Source organism: Cibotium barometz, chromosome 11 (assembly GCF_041138505.1).
Source record: "Cibotium barometz isolate CiBa-2024 chromosome 11, ASM4113850v1, whole genome shotgun sequence".
NCBI lineage: Eukaryota > Viridiplantae > Streptophyta > Polypodiopsida > Cyatheales > Cibotiaceae > Cibotium > Cibotium barometz.
In genome coordinates this window covers 2,784,227-2,807,637 of record NC_141056.1, presented here as the reverse complement: position 1 = coordinate 2,807,637, position 23,411 = coordinate 2,784,227, and the positions used below count along the sequence as shown (strand labels likewise).

The following is a 23,411-nucleotide window of genomic DNA, read 5'->3' as shown; positions in this document are numbered from 1 at the left end:
AAATCATAGAAACCAAGGGCCTCTCCATACATCTCCATCCATTAGTGCTACTAGCTCGGCTGTGGTGATCCACTGAGGGTCCCCATATCTCCACTCCATACAGCATGGCTGAAGTGACCAAAGTGTCAAAGAGCCAGAGCTTTGTTGCAGGTTCCTGAAACTGAACCTGCGAACACATCCTCTCTAGTCTCCCCAATGCTGCACAAGCTCTGGTCAATCTGGTCTGCGCTGCTCTCCTCAAGGAAAATAGTGGGCCACTAAAAACCACACCAAGGTAAGTATATGCATCTGTATACTCCACTGTCTCCTGACCATATGTAAAGGTGGGTACTGACCTCCTAACCCACTGTGCTGTGGTGTTAAACACCATCACCTTGGTTTTACCAAGGTTAAAAGACAATCCACTGTCTTGTGCAAACGTGTGCAATGCATCCAAATGACACAAACCTCATCCACATACATCCCAAATAAGGTGGGAGAAAGGGGGCAGCCTTGTTTCACCCCAATAGTGGAGTGAACCATCTTAGATATACCCTGAGTAGTACGTACCTGCCCCACAACTGTCCTGTATAAAGCCATGATTCCCCAAATCAGCTCTGTGGGCACTCCCATCTCCTGTAGTTTGTGCATCAGTTTGGCTCTCGGTACTGTGTCAAAAGCTTTGCGGAAATCCACAAAGCAACAAGAAATCCTCCTGCCATATAATTTGCCCTCCTCAATAATAGCTCTGAGTATCAAGATATGGTCAAGAGTGGAGAAACCTCTCCTGAACCCTGCCTGCCCTGATGCACGTATGCCCTCTCTCTCTGCCCATCTACTCAACTCCTGCTCAAGAATAGATGCATATAATCTAGCCAATACTTCTCCCAGTGTCGAATAGTGTGAGATCTCCTCAGATAAGACAGAGTATGGAGACTCACTAGCCTCTCCTCCACCCGGCTTCTCGGTGGCGGCAAACCGCGACCCCTTCGGAGGAAAGTAGCAAAGGGCGATATAAATCCATCTGGTCTCCGAGAGGTGTAAGCTAATCCACATGTATCTCGCCTCCAAGTCTCGTGCTACGACTCAAACATGCTCATGTAACCCATGTCTGAAAAGCACTGCCTGAACCTCGGGAGGTGGCCTCTCTCATCCCCTGTCGGTGAGCTGACTCCCACTGATAACCCTCAACCCGTGGTTAGCCCCTCTCCAGGCATTTTCCCCTCGATTGTGTGGGTGAGGGTTTTGGTGATCTCTTCTTTGATTGCCTCTTTGTCCACCTCAAGAGTCTCTCCTTCCTCCCGTGGATGATCGCGTAAGGATGCCACTTCGCTCTTCAAAAGGTTGATTTCCTCCTGCATGGCGAGCTTTTCCTTCTCCCACTTCTCTTGCATGGTAAGCTTCTTTTCCTTCCATATTTCCGCTTCGGCCTCCAGCTTCCCCATGCGCATCAATAAGTCCTTCTTGACGGGATAATCTCTCCGTGGGCATCTCCCTCATCCTGTATATAAAGGAGATCGTCTGGAACAATGCCTCCACTGCCATAGGTGGTGCAGCAAACTCAGCTCGGACAATGTCGTGCGGGATGGATGGTTTGCTGCGTATCATCCTCGAGAGCATCAAGATCTGTGGTCTCTCCAGCTGTACCCATGTGGAGGCTGCAAGCCCTGGTGCCCAAACCGCTGCTGCATACATCAAGGCTGGTGTCACTAATGTATCAAAGAGCCACGCCTTCGTGCGGGGTTCCTGAAAATGTACTGATGACACTGACGCTCAAGGCCAGCAAGAGCTGCATACCCCCGGGTCACTCTGTCTCGGACTGCCTGAGCCATGGAGAAGCGTCCAGCTGAGCTAGAAATGTGATGCCAAGGTAAACATAAGAGCTCACCACGTGGACCCGCCCTCCTGCTAATGTGAGAGTAGTGTGGCTCCTAACTACGGGTGAAGTGTGGAAGATCATAACCTTGGTTTTCCCAAGGTTCACTGTGAGCCCCTGCTGTGCGCAGAAGTCATCAAGAGCCACAAGGTGTCTTTGAAGCCCAACCTGCGTGTCGGATACCAAGACGATGTCATCAGCATAAAGCATAACATGGACAGTAATACCTGATAGCTCAACCCCAGAGCCTCCTCCCTGTGTGATGTAATCGACCACCTCATCAATATAGAGTCCAAAGAGCGTGGGGGAGAGCGGGCACCCCTGCTTCACACCAATGGTGCTAGCAAATGTGTCGGACAAGCCTCCTGGGCATCGGACTCTCCCAAAGACCTGCTCATATAGCATGTATATGCCCCACATCATGTCTGAAGGTATGCCTAGTGTCTGTAGTCACCGAAAGAGGCGCTCTCTAGGCACAACACAGTAAAAGCACCTGCGCGTATCTCTTCAGTCGGCTCCTCCTCCAGAGAAAAAGCACACGTAGCTGCATCTCGACTCTCCAAAAAGAGAGTCCTCCAAAAATTATGTGGCCCTCCCCTCCAAAAGGCAACGACTCTCCAAAAAAAAAGGTTCTTTTAATTTTAAAGGTTTTTTTAAAACCTTTGTTCCCTCTTATGGTTTTAATAAAACCTTAGTCCCCTGGTTGTTTTAATAAAACCCTTGCCCCGAGCATCACCTTGACCCCAAATATGAACATTCAAAATATGTCTTGCACTCTGACCACCATGCCCACACATACGCTGCTCAAATTCACAGGGTCATGACAGACAGCGTGCAACTGAGGACAGTTGCAATGCAAGTAGGGGAGAATGTGACGCAATGATGATGTGGTGACAATGACATGGCATCGATGATGTGGTAGTTGGGTATAGGTGGCCGACATCAGTTCTATTGGTCGACTAGTGCATATATATATATGTGGGTAGCCAAATCGTCATATTAATTTCCTTTCCTTAGTATTGGACCTCACATAGCATTTCTCTATTGGTAAAGTGCTAGCCAAGAGCGTACAGTAAGTAGGTCACAAGGCTGTGATTTGACGTCTTTGTTCTTAGCCACATCTTGTACTTGAATTCTAGTTGTATTACTTCTTTCTTGTACATAATATAGAACAATAGTTTAGGACTCTTGTGTGCGCCACATGTGTGATTCCACCATGCGCCACATGTGTGATTCCGCCACACTCTTGTTTCTATCTGTGGAAAACCCTAACACATAGGTGCAAGTGTTCTACAATATCGATGCCAACCTAGCACCCTAGGTAGTGCAGTGAGGTGCCTGTGGGAATTCACTAGAAGGCCTACACAAGTCTCCAATTCCGGGAGGAGGGGCTCACATAGAGACTGGAGGATTTGTGCTTAATTTTTGTCCTAGAGGCAAGGTGAAATATCTCAATTGCAGTCGCAAAGTGCTTAAGGTTCTCCCATGTACCTCTTGAGGCAGCTTACTTTGTTGTCCACAATTTCTAAATCGAGTAGCTCCTCTAGGCTGCGGATGGGTAGTTTTAAGTCGTGTAATCCTTTGTCTTGTGCCCCCAAGAAATTGCTCATGGTTGGAGCTTGGCACCACAAACAAGAATAGGGAAGGGGCTAGAGGGAAGTTGTGGCAGACCGTGTGGGAGATGAGGACGTGCTCACGTTGATTGATTTCACCACTTCATCTGGGTCACGGAGGTGGCGAATGAAGCTGTATCAGTGTTGCAAGCCGGTGGAAGCGAAAAAGTCCTTTGTCACTTAATCCCCAGCTTGCGTCCAAGAAGCCGCTCTTGCATGGTAGCAGTACTTGATCAATTTGGTGGGTCTTCAGGGCTATTACGGAAATGTGGGTGGCCTCCATTTGGGATGCAATCCAAGAACTATCGAGGGTCTACTCTTGGAGGTATTGAAGCAAAGCTAGGGTGCAACCATGTCCTTGCTCGTGCTGTTTGAAGGTCTAAAGTCTGTCTTGAGCTGCTGACTGAAGGAATAAGCCTATCTCCTCCAGGGCTGTTGAGGGCTGAGGTGGCAGAACTTGGGGCGGGGGGTTATTCCCAGAGGTCCTTCGCTTGTTGTCTAAGCTCTGGATCCTGGATGAGGTAGTTCAAGAGTTTGGTCATCTGCTGTTGGTCTTGCTGCCAAGGGTCTTCGAGGTGACGAAGTATGGGGTCATGGTCTTAGAAGGTGGTGCATGCTAGGATGCTGACAGCCAGCCCAGTCTTAGGCTCATTTGTCAAGGTAGAAAGGATCCAGCCGGACTCAACTGGGATTTGAGTCTCTAAGATCTGATTTGGAGAAAAAGGAGGGTGTTGGGGGATGATGGTTAACTTCGAAAGGTGCCATGCAACCCTCTTTTTTTTTTTTCATTCAAGAAAAGATTCTTTTGGCTGAACAGCCGCAGGAAGAGTATAAACTTCCTCGGATGATAACTGTCCTAGAGCCTCCTCCAAAAGTTGGAGGGGGTGGGGATGGATGTTGTGGACCCTCCAATGAATGGCTGTTGTGGGCATGCTGTCAATCCCGTGGGCACTGGATCCACTGACCAAGTCTGGTGGAGTATGTGAAGAATGGGAAACCTTGGTCGGTAACGGCTGTGGGGTCCCTCCAGCGTGACACGCTTAGGCAATATGGAGCGGTCTATATTAATTCTGTCAAAGCATCAATTGCTATGCATAGGTGAATGTGTTGGTTTAGAATCTTAGTTTTTTTAAGAACGTTAGAGGTAGTTCTAAAGCTAAAAGACATCACCTCCTGCTTTCCTTGTTGGTAAGGAAACCTGAGCCTGACTGACTTGCTTAGTGTTTATTTTTGCACTGATTTCTTCTATGAGCGCTTCAGCTTGGAAAGATGATATATTACTCTGCATGTGCAGGTCAGAGTTAATACTCGATTGCTGTATCAGCAAACAAAATTTAATCTATTGCGAGAGGAAAGCGAGGGCTATGCAAAATTGGTATGGTTTATTGACCGATGGACGATCGTGGACCTCAGTTAATTATTGACAGCTGTATACTTTAAAAAGGGGTTTTTCTCCTGATGCTCCCCTTTTATTTGTTTGATATACGTCAATATGTTCAATAAATGCTATTATTAGTGTAGTCAAAAATTGCTGTGACATACTTCAGGTGGATTTGATAGGTGACCCTGTTAAGTCGAAGAGGACCAGATGGCTTGATTAAGCAGACTGCACCTGTTGTAATTAGCACTATCAAGGTCAATTTATACCAACTTCTTCATATATTTTTTTCTTTGCTGCCTTGTTTTGCACCAAACTGAACAAATCATATTGGTGAGGGAAATTTGCGAATCAAGTTTCCCCCTTTTGCAAACAGTACATATTTGGAACTCCCCTTGCATTGGGCTAATGATTGATTAGTCTGCAATATATGCAATTGAACTAGTTATAATTTAAAAAAAAAAACAATAATGTGAAGTACCGGATCAAAATTTACGTTTATGATCGCAATTGACCCAGCCACGTGTTTGAAATTGTTGAAATAAGATGGCTACTTTTGAAAGGAGGAGCATTGTTTATGTGTTGTAAGGTTTACTTTGTTGAAAGGTAGATGAAATCGGATACTTATGTTACAAAAGTGGCATACAATGTGCTGCTAATGATTCTAGAAGACATGGACTTTCACTCAGTTTTATATTAATTTATGAGGTCCTGAAAAGACAACATGAACGTGATGTTTGGTTTGGAAGGCAGAATGAGAAGCCTTGAGCCTTGTGTTTCTTTAGTTAACTGTTGAGGAAGGACTGAAACAAAAGAGGTATAAAATTTCTATCTGGACATGCAAATTATGTTTAGTCAAGTTCATACATAAGCCAGCATTTGTGGTGGGGCTATTTTTATAACCTCATAATGATGGGGAGAGTATGACAGGATTTACGATACTGTCAGTGCTTTTATTACTGACCCAAGTTTAAAAGACGGGGTGTATTTCATGGGGATAGGTTCCTGATCAGGCCTAGACAAAGCTTGAGCAATACACTTGGAGAGTGGGCTCTGGTGCTATCAGACCAGTGTGCTGGGTGAAGAGTGTGGTCAGTGTTGGTCAAGCCTTGATTTGGGGCTATTGATGACTTCACCAGGTTCCGGGTGCCATGGTTCTTGTACTGGATTACCTTCCATTTCCAAAGCTTGTACTTTCTAGGTCCTTTGGGAGTCCTAGTGTCCTCTAGATCCCGCCCGAGTGTGGAAATACTGGGAAATGTCCAGGCTGATGACTGTTGCCTGCTCATACCTGACCAGCCCACATTCAAACTGGGGTGCCCAACTCTGCACTTTGGCATTCAAACCTTGCCCAAATCTCCTAGGAGCACATGGCTGAGCGCTTATCTCTGCTGCTGGGTAGCTCACCCTTGGCAGAGGCTGCCTTCCTGCCTTCCCGAACACTTCCCCAGGACTCCAGCTGTCCTGTCACATTCTTCCCCAGAAGGACTCCAGCTGTCCTCGGATGCAGTCTCAAGTCTTATCTCACGCCTTGAGATCTCCATTGGATAAGCACATTCTGTCCTTGTTGCCTTGCCAAGTCCTCTCTCACGCCTTGAGATCTCAATATGGACTCTCAACTCTTCTTACATGCCTAGAGATCTCCATTGGATGAACACATTTTTCCCTTGCCTGACCAACTTGCGAATGTGCAATTGTGGCTCTTGATGAAGTAGTTGGTGACAGACCTCCTGATGAGGCATCTGCAATTGATGGGAATCCTCTTTGTGGAGGCACTGGTTAAGAAAATATCTTTTGAGATCTCTGGTTATTTTTTTTGGGGGGGGGCCAAAGTTTTTTCTTCCAATTTTCTTTAGACTCACTTTCCTCATGTTTTTTCTTCTACTATTCTTTTCTCTCTCCTTCCTGTCCTCATCTGTTTTGTCCTTTGTCCTTCTCCTCTCCTCTCCCTCTCTTCTTACGTCTCCATCTTTCGCATCGTCTTTCTTCTCTGACAAATAATATGGTACTTTCTCTTCTCTCTTATCTTCTGAGTGTGGAATAGTTTATTTGTGCCTCTTATAAATTGTAAAATTAGTTATGTGGTACCAAAACTGACATATTTTGATAGTGTATCTTTAGAAACTGTGTTTTTGCTGCAGTTACATACACTTGCTTGTGTAGGCACATGCATTTATACATATACATCAGCCTAAGTGTTCTTCAGGCAGCATTTTGGGCATTATTATTTTATTTTAACTGATCTGGACCATTACAATCTTTGTTGTTGTTTATTTATAAATTTTATTCGCATGGGTTAGTTTTGTTTTCTCTCTTTTATTCTGTAAACACCCCCATCTCCCCCATCTCCCCCATCTCCCCCCCTTATTGCCCCCTTCTTCCTTTGAATGAGGAAAGAGTGCTTAGGTCTAATGTCAGTGATTGGATGATGCAGTCTTTGATTGGCCACTTCGACCTTGATCCTAATCGAGTTTTTGACATAGTAAGCAAACTACAACCCTTGGGATATATGTTTGATATAATTCCAGTGGTATAAGCTTATTTGTTTAGTTTGGGCCATGTCATGCTTTCAATCACTATTTATCAAATTCGTTCTTGTCATAGTTAAAAACAAGAAGCGACCAAAATTGAAGCCCATGTAAGCATTGAAACATGCTTAATGAGCTGAGCCTACACAAACAATTTCCTGCATCCTAATTTGCAGATGTACACACGGAGCACAGAATTGGCATCACTATTGGGAGCAGTATCTAGTCCTTTATTGGGATGAAAAATAATTTCAGAAGAAAACCAGTCCTGGCTAGGACCACTTACAATTGGGCGGTAGGATTTTGCGCATATTTGCTCCTCGGTTTTTAAAATAAGGCTTTTTGGAGGAAATTATGATTAGCTTTGGAGGAGCCAGAGTATACATTTTTTCCTCTATTTTTAGACATCTCTATTCGTTTACCTTAAAGTAGTGGCTGGTGTATTGAAACATACACAGAGGGTAAGGGTTTTTGATGTGTACCCTGTAGGAAAAATGGGGGAGAGACAAAGCTAAAAACTGAAACTGAAATGAGAGCAAGACACAAAGCTTAAACATACCTTGAGATGAGTGTAGACAAGACACAAGATTGATACTTTCATTGATGTGACACCTACAATATATAGGTGAGAAGTACAAGATAGAGAATGAGTGCATATGGGATAAATCCCTGAGTGCCACGTGGCATACTGAGATGACCAAGACTAAAAGTACTCCTAGTGAGCACTTATTTCCAACACCCTCCTTAAGTGGACACTAGGAGGAAGACAAAAAGACAAGACTATGACATGACAAAAGATAAGACCAAGACAGAGAGACTAGACAAGGGTTGAGAGACAAGCTAGAAGACAAGATGGACAAGACTAGAAGACAGACATAAAGACTGATAGACTGAGAGACAAAAGATCCTGAGACACCCCTCCTCAAGTGATATCCTCATATGGGTCCACAAGGGTAGGGACAAGAGTGGATCATAGACAGAGAGAGAGAGAGACAATCAGCCAGTAGAGTGGTCCCACAGAGAGAGAGACTTTCAGATAGACATGAGAGAGACTGACAAAATAGAAGATAAATGGGGACATAGACAAAATGCCAAAGAGAATGTGGGTAGCTAATCCACAAAAGATAGGCATATAGACTGATAGACAGAGTGTCAGAGACATATGACTGTAAGATCACACAAGATAGACACATAGACAGAGAGACTGACTGATTGTAGATAGACAGAGAGATGGACCTTGACTAATAATCCCTCCTCAAGGGCAATCCTCTTGCTAGAGTGAGTAATGCAGGGATGCCTCTTGGGTAGGTACAAAGATAAGTCCAAATAGACATGACATTACCCCCATGATCTACATCATTGGTGATCATTGGTGGTAGATAGCATGAAAGCATAGACAGATATGTGAGAGATGGGAAGGTCTTACCATACTTGGCAGTGTCTAATCCCGTACAAGATAGAGAGTAGTTCTGAAAATTAATTTTGAAGAATAAACTAGAACTAAAAATATTGCAGCATAGAAAGATAATCCATTTTGGTTTTACCTCAGGTCTTCCACCCTTTCAGGGGTAACCCGAGAGAAAGACTGCTGCAAACAGAGAATTCTGCAAATAGAAAGAGATGAAGTACAAAACCACGATACCCAGAGAGACCGGAGAGAGCAGAGGTGCAGAACTTGAGTTGCAAGCTGGAGCAGAAACAATAGGCGGAGCAGAGGCAAACAGGGCAGCGATGAGGGTAGGGGCAGCACGGGCTGCACCTAGAGAGATGCCATCGAGAGAAAGAGTCGCCCAGTTGAAGCTTGAAAAACCACGAGCTAAAGAAACGTTGAAGCAGAGAGAGGCGAGTTGAAGCGGGTGGAGGATAAGCGCAGGAGAGAGGTGAGAGGGATCTGCATCGGTTGAGCCCATACAGAGGTGGCGGAGGGAGGAGATACAGCCCGATTGGTGTGAAAGCGGCGGCCCTCACAGCAGCCATCAGCAGGCCAAGCCAGATGAACGGGTCGCAATGGCGTGAAGTGCGCCGATAATGTAGGCGAACCCACGTGGTCAACCGTTGAGCCATGAGCAAGAGAACCGAACCAAGCGCCTGAGGGCAGGCGTAGATGCAAAGGAAGCTTGAAAGCTCATTGAAAAACTTCTCTCCAGCCTCGGAGTCCCTTTTGACATCCGCCGAGGAGTAGCCAGAGATGCAGTAGTCAGGGTGCCTCAACAGCGCAAGGACAGTTTCTGTCAGAACATGATGAAGTCCTTCAGGAGTAGAAGTGTCAGCTCGTTCAGCTATACGATCCAGATCTTGTTGCAAAGAGCGTGCCATTCCCAGCAGACCAACCTGGAGCTTCAGGACACTGGTTTTGCGTGTCGAAGTGAACAGATTGGACTCTATGCGATCGGTGAGGAAGCCAGAGATGAAGAAGAAGGCCAGAAACCCGAGAATGAGCACCAGGAAGCTTGAGGGCGAACAAACCTGCTCTGATACCATGTAGGAAAAATGGGGGAGAGACAAAGCTAAAAACTGAAACTGAAATGAGAGCAAGACACAAAGCTTAAACATACCTTGAGATGAGTGTAGACAAGACACAAGATTGATACTTTCATTGATGTGACACCTACAATATATAGGTGAGAAGTACAAGATAGAGAATGAGTGCATATGGGATAAATCCCTGAGTGCCACGTGGCATACTGAGATGACCAAGACTAAAAGTACTCCTAGTGAGCACTTATTTCCAACATACCCATAGTGTTTTTATGAGGACCTCCTAGCTTGCAAAACTCCTTTCATAGAATCTAGCTGACCACTGAGCCATAGCTCCTGGGGCAAGTACTCCCCAAGCATGGAGGCCAGACCAACATGCCTTGGTGTAAGGCCTGTCTGTCTGAAGTGCAGGTCATTAACAAGAGAAGATAGCACCAGAAGATCTAGAAATACCACTAGCACACATAGAATCCCAACCTACTAAGGTATTTCATTATTGCGATTCTATGTACAAGCATGCCAATGGTGGCCAAGGCTGAAAACTCAAGATAACTAAAGAAATCTACTGAAGATCGACTCCGGGGACAGCCCAAGCCACTCCCAGAACCTCTGCTGGCAAGATAAATGCTGCCCATGACATAGATGTCTACACGCGTGTGCTTCCATTTAGACTCAAAGGAGACATGGTGATCGGGCATGCATCAGCATTGCAGCCCCCCCCTCTATTTCTTGAGCAGTGCAGAGAAGCAGCAATCAGCTGGAAAACAGTAGCAAGATTTTCCTCCTCAGTAGTGGTGTGTGAACACTCTAGGACTAGCTGGGTCACTTTTTCCCTCTGTAGGAGGCCCCTGTGCTTTTGAGCACCCTTATCCTTTGGGGTGTACTTATCCTTTGTACCTTGTACCACTCATTCTACTTTGTAATCATCATCTGTTGGGGTAAAGGCGTTATGCCCACCCTTATAGTGTGTACAAGCCCATAAGTTATAGTACATAGTACACTTAGTACTTTTAATGTACTAAGTGCACTATGTGTACTAGTGCAATATACATGTGTGATAGGGGAGTCACACACTCACTTGGTGAGTTGACTTATCCCCACAACTCTCTCTCTCTCTCTCCTTGCTTCTCTGTGTATGTCTCCCACATGAACTCTTAACCTAACCCTAATTCTGTTTCTCCCATCAACTGGTATCAGAGCTTTGGTCACCAGGTTCTCCTCCCTCTTCTGCTCTGCTGGCCGCCCCCCCCCCTGTTGATTCCTGGTCGCCCTGCTGATTCCTGGTCGCCCTGCTCCTTGCAGCACAAGACACAACAGGGAACCCAGGCGAACAGCGTGGAGCTGGTGAAGCGTGGAGTTCTATCTTGGTGGCGGGCGTTGAATCACACGCATGCGGATAAGCCAAGAAGTCGAAGCGTGGAGCGAAGAAGCGCTAGGCAAGTGAACACAGGAGCGTAGCTGGATGAGTCGGCAGCAGCGAGGCGGGTGTGGCAATCGAAACGCAAGCGAAGGCCTAGCGCTGGGCGTCGGCTGGCGCTAGGCGAAACATAAGCGAAGGGAGCCCGTCGACGTGTACAAGGCGCTAAGCGAAGACTTCCATCGAATACAAGCGCGTAGCAAGTGGAGGGGGCGAAGGCGCATCAACTGGCCTGCTCGACTGCTCGCCGGCTGGTTGGCGATGGAGTGATGACGAGGACAGCGAATCTGAAGATTCCGATGTGAGCTTCGAACGTGGGGTTGGGCTTTTTCAATCGCGGGGAGTACTACAAATGCCATAACGTGCTGGAGAACCTCTGGCACAGCTCACAAGAGCCCAAGCGCAGTGTCTTGAAGGATGCAGTGCTCCGTTGGCCTGTACCACCTCCTCAATCAGAGCACTCTTTCTGCAGCAACATCAGCATGAATTGCCCTCCTCTCCTGCAACAGCATCTGCAATCAAAATTCAGCCTGCAAATTGAAGAAAAATCAGAAATTACAAGGTATTTGCCTCAAATTTTTTTTGGGACTTGCAATTGAGCAGGTACAATTATCAATTGAGCAGGTACAGGTACCCAATTGCTCAATTTTTGAGCAAAATTGGCAAAATTGGGTGACATTGGTCACAATCAGGATCAATTTGCAGGAAATTGGTCACAATCAGGATCAATTTGCAAGAAATTGGATGTCGAAATTTGGGGCTTTTGATGTAATTGTGCAATTAAGCACTCATACATGCTGTATGATGTGAGAAATCGCACATTTGGGCAAAATTGCAGCAAATTGCAGCAAATTGCAGTGCAAATCAAGGGGCTTTTGTGCCGATTTGGTTGATTTGCATGGAGGCAATCGCATTTGATGCTGTGGATAACGTGCTGATGCCTTACAAGCACTCAATGTGCCTGTGAATCAAGGGGCTTTCATTATTTGGATGTATATGTGGCCAGGGGGAAGCATCATAAACACTCTGGATGCCTTCATGTGCGTCAATGTACCATGTATGATCAGAAATTGATCTTAAATCAAGGGGCTTTTCAAGTTCGTATGCTTGTTGAGCTTGGCAAAGCAGCAGGCAAGACATTTATGCCTTGAATCCTCAAAAATCAGCTTGCAGTCAAGGGGCTTTTGCCCAATTTCTGTTCGGAACTGTTGTATGCAGTGTACAGGACTGTAAAAGTCTGATTTTCACTCATTTGGACAGCCAGGAGAGCATTTATTGCTATTGTACCTGCTGGTACAGATTTGGCACAGCTTTGTGCATGTTTTGGCATGGCTGTACACTGTTTTGAGTGACCAAAAGGTTCAATTTCAGCTGCTGAACTTGCCGGTACAGGTTTGGTACATCATTGGTGAGCACTTAGTACTGCTGTACAGTACTTTGGAAGGGCAAAAGAGCACATTTAAGGTGCTGTCCAAAATCTGCAGCAACCAGATTTTGGTGTTTTCATCACATACAGTGGGAGAAAAGTTGCATTCTTGCTTCCGCAGTGGGAGATAAAGCTTGGGAGAAAAACTGTGAGCACTTTGTGTGCTTTTGGTGCAGTGTTTGCACATTTTGCAGGGAGTCAGGCATTGACAGGTTGCATTTTGCTATGGCAACCACAGGTGAGAGCTCTTCATTGCTTCACATCAAGAAGCTTGAAGGCTCGCATAATTATGATATTTGGCAAACCCAGTGCTACAATGTGTGGCTCCAGAAAAAGCAGCACAAGCCTATCAAAGAAAGGGGTGTGATGCCCGCTTCTCTTACTGCTGAAGAGTGGGAAGATATGGATGAGCTGGCAAGATCTACTATCATGTTGTCTGTGTCAGACTCATTACTTTTCAGCATTCGTGAAGAGAAGACAGCTTGGGGAATGTGGCAGAGATTGCAGGACTTGTATGCCCAACAAAGTGCCTCAAGCAAAGTGTATTGGTTGAAGAAACTCATAGGTCTTCAGATGAAGGAAGGGGCGTCTATGACAGCCCATCTAAATGAGTTTAATGGTATTGTCAGCCAGGTCATTAATCAAAAGTTGGCAATGGACGATGAGTTCAAAGCCACTTTTCTGTTATGCACTTTGCCAGAGAGTTGGGACACATTCAGGACAGCCACTAGCAATTCGCATGCTATGCTGTCATATGCAGATGTTGAGGGTGCTCTTCTTCAAGAAGAGATGAACAGGAAAAACAACTCTGTTGGAAAGTCCAATGCAATGAATGCACGTGGGAGATCCCAACAAAGGGGAAAAAGCCAAGAACGGGGAAGGAGCAAGTCTCGCTCCAAAAAGGATTTGGAATGCCATTATTGTGGCAAGAAGGGACACATTAAAAAGCAATGCTACAAATGGAAAAATGATCAAAAGGAAAAGGGAAAAGGCAAAGACAAAGAGAAAGATGAAGCCAAAGATGTAAAGCCAAAGGGCAAAAGTGGAGTCAAGATTGAAGAAATCAATGTGTCACATGCAGGTGGCAGTGAGGATGAGGTCCTATTTACTTCTTCACTTGATGCCCATTCACTTCTTACAGGTGGTCATGGTATGCACTCATGGATCATTGATTCAGGTGCCTCCTTTCATGTCACAGGTTGCAGAGACTTGTTTGTCAGGTATACTGCTGGCAATGAAGGAGTGGTTTATTTGGGTGATAACCATGCATGCAAGATTCTTGGCAGAGGTGATGTGAGGCTTGTATTTTCAGATGGCTCACAGCTTATGCTCCATGATGTTAGGCATGTGCCTGAGATAAAAAAGAATCTGCTTTCTACTGGACAGCTTGATGATGCTGATTATGTTACCACATTTGGTAGTGGAAAGTGGAAAATTAGTAAGGGCTCACTGGTTGTTGCCAGAGGCTCTAAGGTGGACACTCTTTACTTTATGCATGCAGGTGTTTGTCACCATGCTAATGTAAATGCAACCGAGCTGCCGGAAATTTCTATGTGGCATAGCCGGTTGGGACACATGAGTGTCAAAGGAATGGAGCAATTGTCTCGTTTGGGTTACTTGCCTTCTCTAAAGTTTTCAAGTTTTCAGTTTTGTGAGCATTGTATATATGGTAGGCAACTACAGTGCCCCCACAAGAAAGCTCTTGGACAGAAAGATGCTCAGTTAGAGCTTGTGCATACAGATGTATGTGAGATGCCTCAGCTTTCTTTGGGAGGGGCAAAATATTTTGTGTCTTTCATTGATGATGCCACACGCAAGGTGTGGGTTTATCCTCTTCGTTTGAAGAGTGATACATTCTCAGTGTTTGAAAAGTTTGTTGCTCTTGTTGAGAATCAAACTGGCAAAACACTGAAAGCTTTGCGTTCCGACAATGGTGGAGAGTACATGTCCAAACAGTTTCAGGACTTTTGTGATGCTAAAGGCATCAAGAGGGAGCTCTCTACTCCTTATGATCCTCCACAAAACGGGACAGCAGAGAGGATGAACAGGACCATACAGGAGAAGGTCCGTTCTATGTTGTCACATGCTGCATTACCTCATGGTTTTTGGGCTGAAGCTGTTATGACAGCCGTTCACCTTATAAACAGGTCACCTAACACGAGGCTTGGTGGGAAAGTGCCAGAAGAAGTATGGACAGGGAAGCCTCCGTCATACAAGCACTTGAGAGTGTTTGGTTGCGTTGCGTACGTGCACATACGCAGGGAAATGCGCACCAAACTTGATCCTAAGTCTCACAAATGCATATTCCTAGGATATGGTGACAAAGGTGAAATGGGGTATAGACTTTGGGATCCCATAAATAGAAAGATCATACGCAGCAATGATGTCATTTTTGATGAAACATGCATGTATAAGGAGCCTGCAAGGCAACAGGAGCCTGGCAGAGTCATCTTTGATGATGATGGACATCATGGACAACAACAAAGGGCTGTAAATCAGCCATTACAGCAGCAAAACCAGCCCTTAAATGGTGCTGAAAATGGTCCAAATGGACAGCCAGAGATGGCAGAAGATATCCCTATGGATATACCACAGTTAGAGGATATACCGGGCATGATTTTTCAGCCTTATGGCATGGAACAGGAGCCACCAATGGGTGATATGCAGGCTGGACAGCAACCTGCAAATGATGGTCATTGGGTACGGAGGTCCACAAGACCCTCCAGAGTCCCTGACAGGTTTGTTCCAGGGGTTGACTACTTGATGCTCACTGACTGTGGGGAGCCCTCATGTTATAAAGAGGCTTTACAGAGGGCAGACAAGGCTCTATGGGAGCGTGCCATGAAGTCAGAGATGGATTCTCTGCATAAAAATGGAACTTGGAAGTTGGTGCATTTGCCTGCAGGCAAGAAGGTTTTGCCATGCAAGTGGGTATACAGGCTCAAAGTTGCACCAGATGCAAAGCCAAGATACAAAGCCAGGTTAGTGCCTAAGGGCTTCAAGCAGGAATATGGTGTGGACTTTGAGGAGATCTTCTCTCCAGTGGTCAAAATGACCACACTTAGAGCTGTGTTAGCTTTGGTTGCACATGATGATCTGGACTTGATTCAGATGGATGTGAAGACTGCTTTTCTTCACGGTGATCTCCATGAGGAGATATATATGCAGCAGCCAGAGGGTTATGCAGTGAGTGGAAAGGAGAAGCTTGTATGCAAGCTGAAAAAGAGTCTTTATGGGCTCAAACAGGCACCAAGAGAATGGTATCATAAATTTGATACATTCATGAAATCTCAGAAATTCAGGAGAAGTGACATAGATCACTGCTTGTACACCAAGAAAGCTTTGGATGGCAGTCTATTGATCCTCATCTTGTATGTTGATGATATGTTGATTGCCGGGAAATCTCGTAAAGAGATGGATGCCTTGAAGAAGAGGCTGCATGAAACCTTTGATATGAAGGATTTGGGTGATGCAAATCACATCTTGGGTATGCGGATACTTCGGGACAGAAATCAGCATGTGTTGTATTTGTCTCAGAAGGAATACATTGGCAAAGTCTTGCAGAGGTTCAATATGGACGGGGGGAAGAAAACTAGTACTCCTTTGCCTCCATATGTGAAACTCAGTGCTATGGACAGCCCACAGTCAGATAGAGACAGGGCTGATATGGCCAAGATTCCGTATGCTTTAGCTTGTGGCAGTCTCATGTATGCCATGGTTGCTACTAGGCCGGACATTGCATTTGCAGTGGGAGTGGTTTCTAGATACATGGCCAACCCTGGCAAGAAGCATTGGGAAGCAGTGAAAGGTGTCATGAGATACCTGAAGGGCACACAGGATATGTGCATTTGCTTTGGCAAACAGGATGCATTAGTGCATGGTTACACGGATTCGGATTATGCCGGTCATCCAGATAACCGGAAGTCTACTACCGGTTATGTATTTACATTCACAGGAGGTGCTGTGTCATGGATATCCAGGATGCAGAAGTGCACTGCCTTATCTACTACAGAGGCCGAGTATATTGCAGCCACAGAGGCTTGCAAGGAGGCATTATGGCTATCTCGGTTAGTGGTTGATTTGGGTTATACAGGGGATATTCCATTGTTGCATTGTGACAGTCAGGGTGCCATCCAGTTGGCAAAGAACCCTGTCTTTCATGCAAAGACGAAGCATGTGGATGTGAAGTATCACTTCATCAGAGAGGTGATAGAGAACAAGCAAATTCAGCTTGTTAAGATTCACACGGATGACAACCCGGCTGATCTGTTGACAAAGAGTTTGCCTCCGGAGCGGTTTGCTCATTGCAGACACTTGATGGGCATTGGATGAGGCCAGTTTCAGCCTTGATTTAGCCTTGTATATTATCATGTACATGCTGATTTTTTCTTTTCCTTTACTTAAGGGCACTTTGCCTTTAAGTGGGAGGTTGTTGGGGTAAAGGCGTTATGCCCACCCTTATAGTGTGTACAAGCCCATAAGTTATAGTACATAGTACACTTAGTACTTTTAATGTACTAAGTGCACTATGTGTACTAGTGCAATATACATGTGTGATAGGGGAGTCACACACTCACTTGGTGAGTTGACTTATCCCCACAACTCTCTCTCTCTCTCTCCTTGCTTCTCTGTGTATGTCTCCCACATGAACTCTTAACCTAACCCTAATTCTGTTTCTCCCATCATCATCGAGTTGTGTGCCTCTCACTCTCACTGTGTTTGAGCTCTATTGTGAGTGTCTTGCTATTGCTAATCCTGTAGGTTCCAATGTTTGGTATTAGAGCTCCAGGTTGATTCTGCCTCCAGAGCGTTTTTCCCGTCCGTACATTCTCCTATGCTGTACAGGCCGTACATGTGCGACGCCTGTACCTGTTCGTACACACTGTTCGTACACGCGCGTGACGTCCTTACCTCCCCTTGAATGTACCTGCCTGTACTTGCAGCACCTTGTTGAAGAATTTCTATAGCACACACATTAGGGTTTCAACATAGATTGGGACTTTTTTGATTTTTGAACAAAATCTAGAAAATAAAGCTAACATACACACAGATTTGAGGGTTTTCGCAAAATTGACCTCAAACGCCTTCAAAATCAACAATTGACTCGTTAGTCTATCCCTACACTTGCATTTTTATTACATTTGCAGGTTCCAGCCATTAGTGGGCCACCTAGTAGCCATCTAGGTTGCATTTAGTGGACATTGGCTTTGCAGTGTGTGGAGGAACATACAATTTTTTGTAGGTTATTATGGCAAGCAATGATATATTTGTCATGCTTACTCTTGAGGATTGTAATGAAGCAACAACTTTAGATTAGGTTTAGGACCTTGGTCATGGGCTCGAGTATAAAAGGGGCTCATGGACTACTATTGTACCTTTTGATATCTTTTGACCTCTTGACTCTTGGAGTCTCATGGCTTTCAACCTTGTCTTATGGAAGGCTATTTCCATCCTTTGGTGAAAGGCTAAATCACTTAGGCATTATGAATGATTTCTTGCTAATTGCATGTTAATCAGCATAACGATTATTTCTAATCTCAACTTTATGATCACTTTATTCCAATTGGTATTAGAGCTCTTGGCTTAGATCCTTGCATAGAGAGTGATTAGATGATAATCATTTTTGGATTATTCTTAATCCAATTTTGAAAATACATTTTCTTGATCATGATTAGTGATAATCATTTTCGGAATACTGTTAAGCCAGTTTTTTAAAATGCATTTTCTTCATCATGATTAGTGTTAATCATAGTTGCAACCGGTTCGCGTACCGCCATCTCAATTCGATTCGATACAGTACGGTTCGATGTGGTACGGTATAGTGCGATCCAGATCTGAACTGACCATTTTGTTCCGCCCATTTTTTTTTACCTGCTTTTTTCGTCATTTTTGGTCCGTTTTGTTCGTCGTTTTTTTGGCCGTTTATGACTGTTTGGAGAGCCGTTTGATGGGTGTTTTTTGGGACTCTTGCTTGCCTTGAGGCTTGAGGCTTGGCAAGTTGGCCCTTTGGTTGCCAACTTGTCTTTGCTTGAGGCTTGACTATTGAGCCTTGAGCCTCTAGGCTCTCTCTATTATCTATATAATAGGCCCTCCCCCAACCCCATCCTCACAAGTTCTCATTGCTCAACCCTCCCCTTACAAGTGCCATTGCTCAAGTCTATCCTCTCCCTTGAGTCCCCTCTAGGCTCTCCCCCTCTTCCTCAAGGGCCAAGGTTCAAGCCTCTCCCTCTTCCTCAACTTTCAAGCCTCTAGGCTCTCCCTCTCGAGTCTTGAGTCTACCACAAGCCTCCCCCTCTTCCTCAAGCCTCTCCCTCTCTCTTCCTCTTCCTCAAGCCTCTCCCTACCTCTCCCTTTCCTTCTCCTGGGACCCTTCTCTCCTCTTTCACCATGAGAGAAAAGCATGAAGCATTTACTTTGCATGCCATTACCCATGAGAAGAACGAGGGGAAGTCGGGGGCATGGAAGTGGACTTGCAAGTATTGTGGCAAGGCCTACACTAGTAGTGCCACTAGGCTTCTTGCACATCTCTCCAAGATGGGGGGGCAAATTGCACCTTGCAAGATGATCCCTCGAGACATTTCCGATGGCATTGTGAAGCAAGTGATAGTGGAAGAGTCCCCCCCGCCGTTGCCGCCACTCAAGACGAAGTCATCCCGCCGGCAAGGGATACATCCTCTTCATCATTCTCCGCATCCTTCTCCCCCTTCACCAACTCCAACCCCTCATCAAAGAGACCAAGTGAGTTTGAGGCTCCACACAAGAGGCAAGCCACTCTTGGAGGCTCCATTCGAGCAAATGTGGCCTCTCTCTCTTGGGTCCAAGCAAAGCAACAAGACACAAATGTGGAGATTGCATGCATGGTCATTGAGTGTAATCTCGCATTTCGTGTCCTCAAAACTTCTCAATGGCAAAGGATGGTGAGGTTCATTGCCGAAGTAGGACCATGCCATGGCCCTTGGCATGGTATCACCTACAACGACATGCACACGAAGGCACTTGATGAAGAAAAGGAGAGAATTAACAAGACCCTTGAGCCCGTCCGAGCGGGATGGGTGAAGTATGGGTGTTCCATCCTCTCTGACGGATGGACCAATAGAAGTAAGTGGGACATCCTCAACACTCTAGTATCTTGCCCTCTTGGCACGTACTTCTTGTGGGCCGCGGATGCTGGAAAGGCACGGAAGAAAATCGCCACATTTGACAAGCCATAATCGAGGTGAGATACAATTTTTATTTTTTGAGTTTGAAGCTTGAAAGTTTAGCCTTTGCCTTTTACTCAACTTTCAAGTCTTATTTATTTTTCTTTTTCATGCATCCATCATCCTTATAGGTTGGCCCCGAAAATGTGGTTCAAGTGGTTACGGACAATGCGTCCAATTGCCGCAAGATGGACCGCTTGCTTGAGGAGAAGTTTAAGTCCATAGTATGGACTCCTTGTGCCTCTCACTGCCTTGACTTGCTTATGGAGGACATAGGCAAGTTAGAGTGGGTGAAGAGTGTGGTGACACAAGCCACTCAAATTGTCACTTTTTTCAGTCAAAAAGTCAAGGCCCTTGCTATCTTCCGCCATCACAGTGACTTGGAGATGAAGAAGCCATTCTTGACGTGCTTTGCATACATGTGGCTTCTTCTAGAGCGCCTTTATAATGTCATGCCTAAGCTCCAAGCAACAGTGGTTTTACCGGAGTGGCAGGAATGGATACTAGGTGAGATACCTTCGCGTGTCGATGAGGCAAGAGGAGCCATTCAACGCCTATGCTTGAGAGAGGAGTTCTGGCGCCAAGTCCGCGCCCTAGTCATTGCGGTTACTCCCTTATACGAGTTTTACGCATGACAGACATGGAGGGGGCTACTATGGGGCTCCTCACTCACTTTATGAGAGAGGCCATTGTCGAGATTACCCGCACCACAATCCTCGATGAGCTTGATCTAGAGTATATGCTAACAAGGTAAGTAAGATTCAAGAATAAGTAATAAACTAAAATAGAATGTTGAATCTAAATACTTGTTCTTTCATTTTTCTCATATAACTTATAAGATATTCTCCCCTTTATTTTAAAATTCACAGTGATCCCCTTGAGGCTACTCCTCAACGCGATGCTATCGTGGCACTCGTGGAGAAGAGATGGAAATTGATGAAGAGGCCTATCCATGGCCTTGCTACTTTGTTGCATCCTGCCTACAAAGCACTCCCACTTTTCACTGGTCAAGAGTTGCTTTCAACTAGGGATGCTTTCTTACTGAAAGCATTACCGGATGATGAGAATGGACAATTTCAGTTCTTACAGGAGCTCATCAACTATAATGATCAGAGGGGCCCCGCATTCGCCAATGCGGTATGTTGGAGGAGGGATTCTATGGTGAAGCCTCTCTTTTGGTGGGAGTCATTTGCTTACCAACAACCTCACCTACAAAGAATGGCTTTGAGGATTCTAGCGCAGGTAACCACTAACCACTTGGCACCAAGTTACTAAATTATGTGTAGATACTAGAAACCTGAATATTGTTTATTTTTATTGTGGATTAGGATTGCTCTTTGGGTGCATGTGAGAGGAACTAGAGTTGCTACTCACTTATACACACGAAGTTACGCAATCGATTGAGCACGAGACAGTTAGAGCGGCTGGTCTATTGCCGCAATAATTTGCGCATGGTGCATGCAATGCACGATATGAGTCAAGCTAGACAGGTATATTATTATGTAACATGTTAGACTTACGTAACTTTCAATGTTTTATTATTTAGCCCCTAATCAATTATAAAATTTGTAGGTAAACGTCGACGAATTCAAGTTGACGGTGGACACTCTTAAAAGTGTCCACAAGGAGCGTAATGTAGAGGAGGAGGCCATATATGTAGAGCTCTACAAAGAGCTAGAGGAGATTGATAGACGAGTCTCTCGCACTCATCGTGGCCGTCGAGCTAGAGGTGGAGTACAGGTTTGGCCTATTCTTACGAATCTTACCTTCGGCTCTTGAGGCTCTGATCGGCCAGTTGCTACCTATGTAAGACGTGGCTGCACGAGTCGGAGCTCTGCCTCCGCAGCGATTAGAGTTGAGGATGCTTCCATTGCAGAGTCTTCTTCGGTAGTTCATGGTGATATTAGGGATCCCGAATATGATGATGAGGACAACGTTCTTAGCGATGGGGATTTTGGTGGGAGCTCTGAGGTGTCCTCCTCTAGTGAGGATATTGAAGAGCCTAGCGATAGCTTTGAGTCTTGACTCCTGACATAGATGGTGACAGTGGCAGCTAGGCTTTTAGCCTCTATAGTCCTTTATGGGCTTTTTGCATTTTTGTACTCACATTTTTATACTTGCCCATGCGGCATGCCGACTTTTGCGGCTTTATATATGTTCATGACTCTTTGACATGTCACATGTACATTTGTCTACTTTCATTTTCTATGCAACTTGCAAGTTGCAACATTCTAAATTTTTATGTTTTGGGTAAGTTGTAAGTTGTAAGTTGTAACTTCTCTAAGTTTTGCATCTATATTTATATTTTTAAGTATTTTTTAATGGACCGTACCTCCACCGTATTTTTATTTTTAAAATTTAGTGGTGTGTTCCGAGACCGTATTTGAACGTACCGTACCAAATCAAACTTTTCGTACCTGATAACTATGGTGTTAATCATTCTCGGATTAGGGATTCCCATAGTTTTCAAAATGCATTTTCTTGATTTTCTTGAATTTTGTAGAAATTTTGCATGAATTAGAGTCTCTTTTCTTCAAATCTTCACACAAACCCTAGTTTTATACTATCATTTGCAAGATCCTTTGAGTTCTTTGCATTTTTGTGGAGATTCTTAGTTGCTGTGTAGTTATTGGTGAAAGAGTCATCAAGAAAGGTACTGATTATCACAGAACTTGGAGACAGATTGTAAATATTCACATGTTGGTGAAGTTTTCAATAACAATGAGCAGATTGAAGATCTATTGCAGAGTTTTCTTGTAGATTTGAGTGTAGAATTGAAGATTCAAGTGAAGAGAGCAAGATTGGTGTAAAGATTCATAGTTGTGAGTGATATTTGTCAAAGCCTACACATTCTTTGCATCTCTTTGCTATTTGTTACTGTTCTTGTTAAATACTTGCAAGAACCAGTTCAAATACCAAGAAATAGTTGAAAATGCTAAGAAATGTTTGCAAAGAAAGATCAAACTGTAGTGGTATGTGAAGATTATGCTCAAATTAGGTTGTTCACAACTTAATCAAGTGGACTAACATTAATCTTTAAAGATTAGTGTTAATCTTGTGAAATAAGTCAAACAAGATCACAGAAGTGCTGTCTTGATAAAACAAGTGCAGTTTTGGTAAAGATTGAGTGCAGATTGCAACTTCATGCAGAAAACAGTGTAAATTTTTGTGTATTTGATGCAAATACAGAGCATATAGAGTATGGCCTTGCTAGGAATTGAACCCAGCTCAGTGGTGTGAGCTAGTGTGCCCCATACACCACAGGGTTCTCCTTACCTATATACAAGGCTTTTGAGTGGGAAGTTCTCTCGCAAGAATGATTAGTGATAAACATGACAATATAATAAACATTGAATTGTACCACATAATACATGAGCCTTTTCATCATTGAGCTTTGGCTAAGCTCTCATTGAAAGAGGACAAACAGTTGGATAGTGGATCTCTCCTAGAGATTGCTTTAGTTTATCCAATTATGTTTTGTTGATATCCTACATAATGTACTTGAAAACATAACAAC

The 23,411-nt window shown here is 44.7% G+C and overlaps 1 protein-coding gene and 1 pseudogene across 2 annotated transcripts in view; both read left to right on the top strand.

Moving 5' to 3' along the window:
• THO2 overlaps positions 1-23,411 on the top strand; it is a 255,820-nt gene that overhangs the window by 57,223 nt on the left and 175,186 nt on the right. The window contains exons 6-8 of the mRNA XM_086804632.1: positions 4,763-4,843; positions 5,029-5,103; positions 7,281-7,328. Of these exons, the coding sequence (XP_086660758.1) occupies positions 4,763-4,843; positions 5,029-5,103; positions 7,281-7,328 (204 nt within the window). The remainder of the gene's footprint in view (positions 1-4,762; positions 4,844-5,028; positions 5,104-7,280; positions 7,329-23,411) is intronic.
• On the top strand, positions 19,969-22,406 carry LOC147633663 (uncharacterized; annotated as a pseudogene). Its single transcript, XR_015266858.1, has 4 exons — positions 19,969-20,644; positions 20,764-21,136; positions 21,223-21,384; positions 21,467-22,406. The product of XR_015266858.1 is annotated as an uncharacterized LOC147633663 (transcript).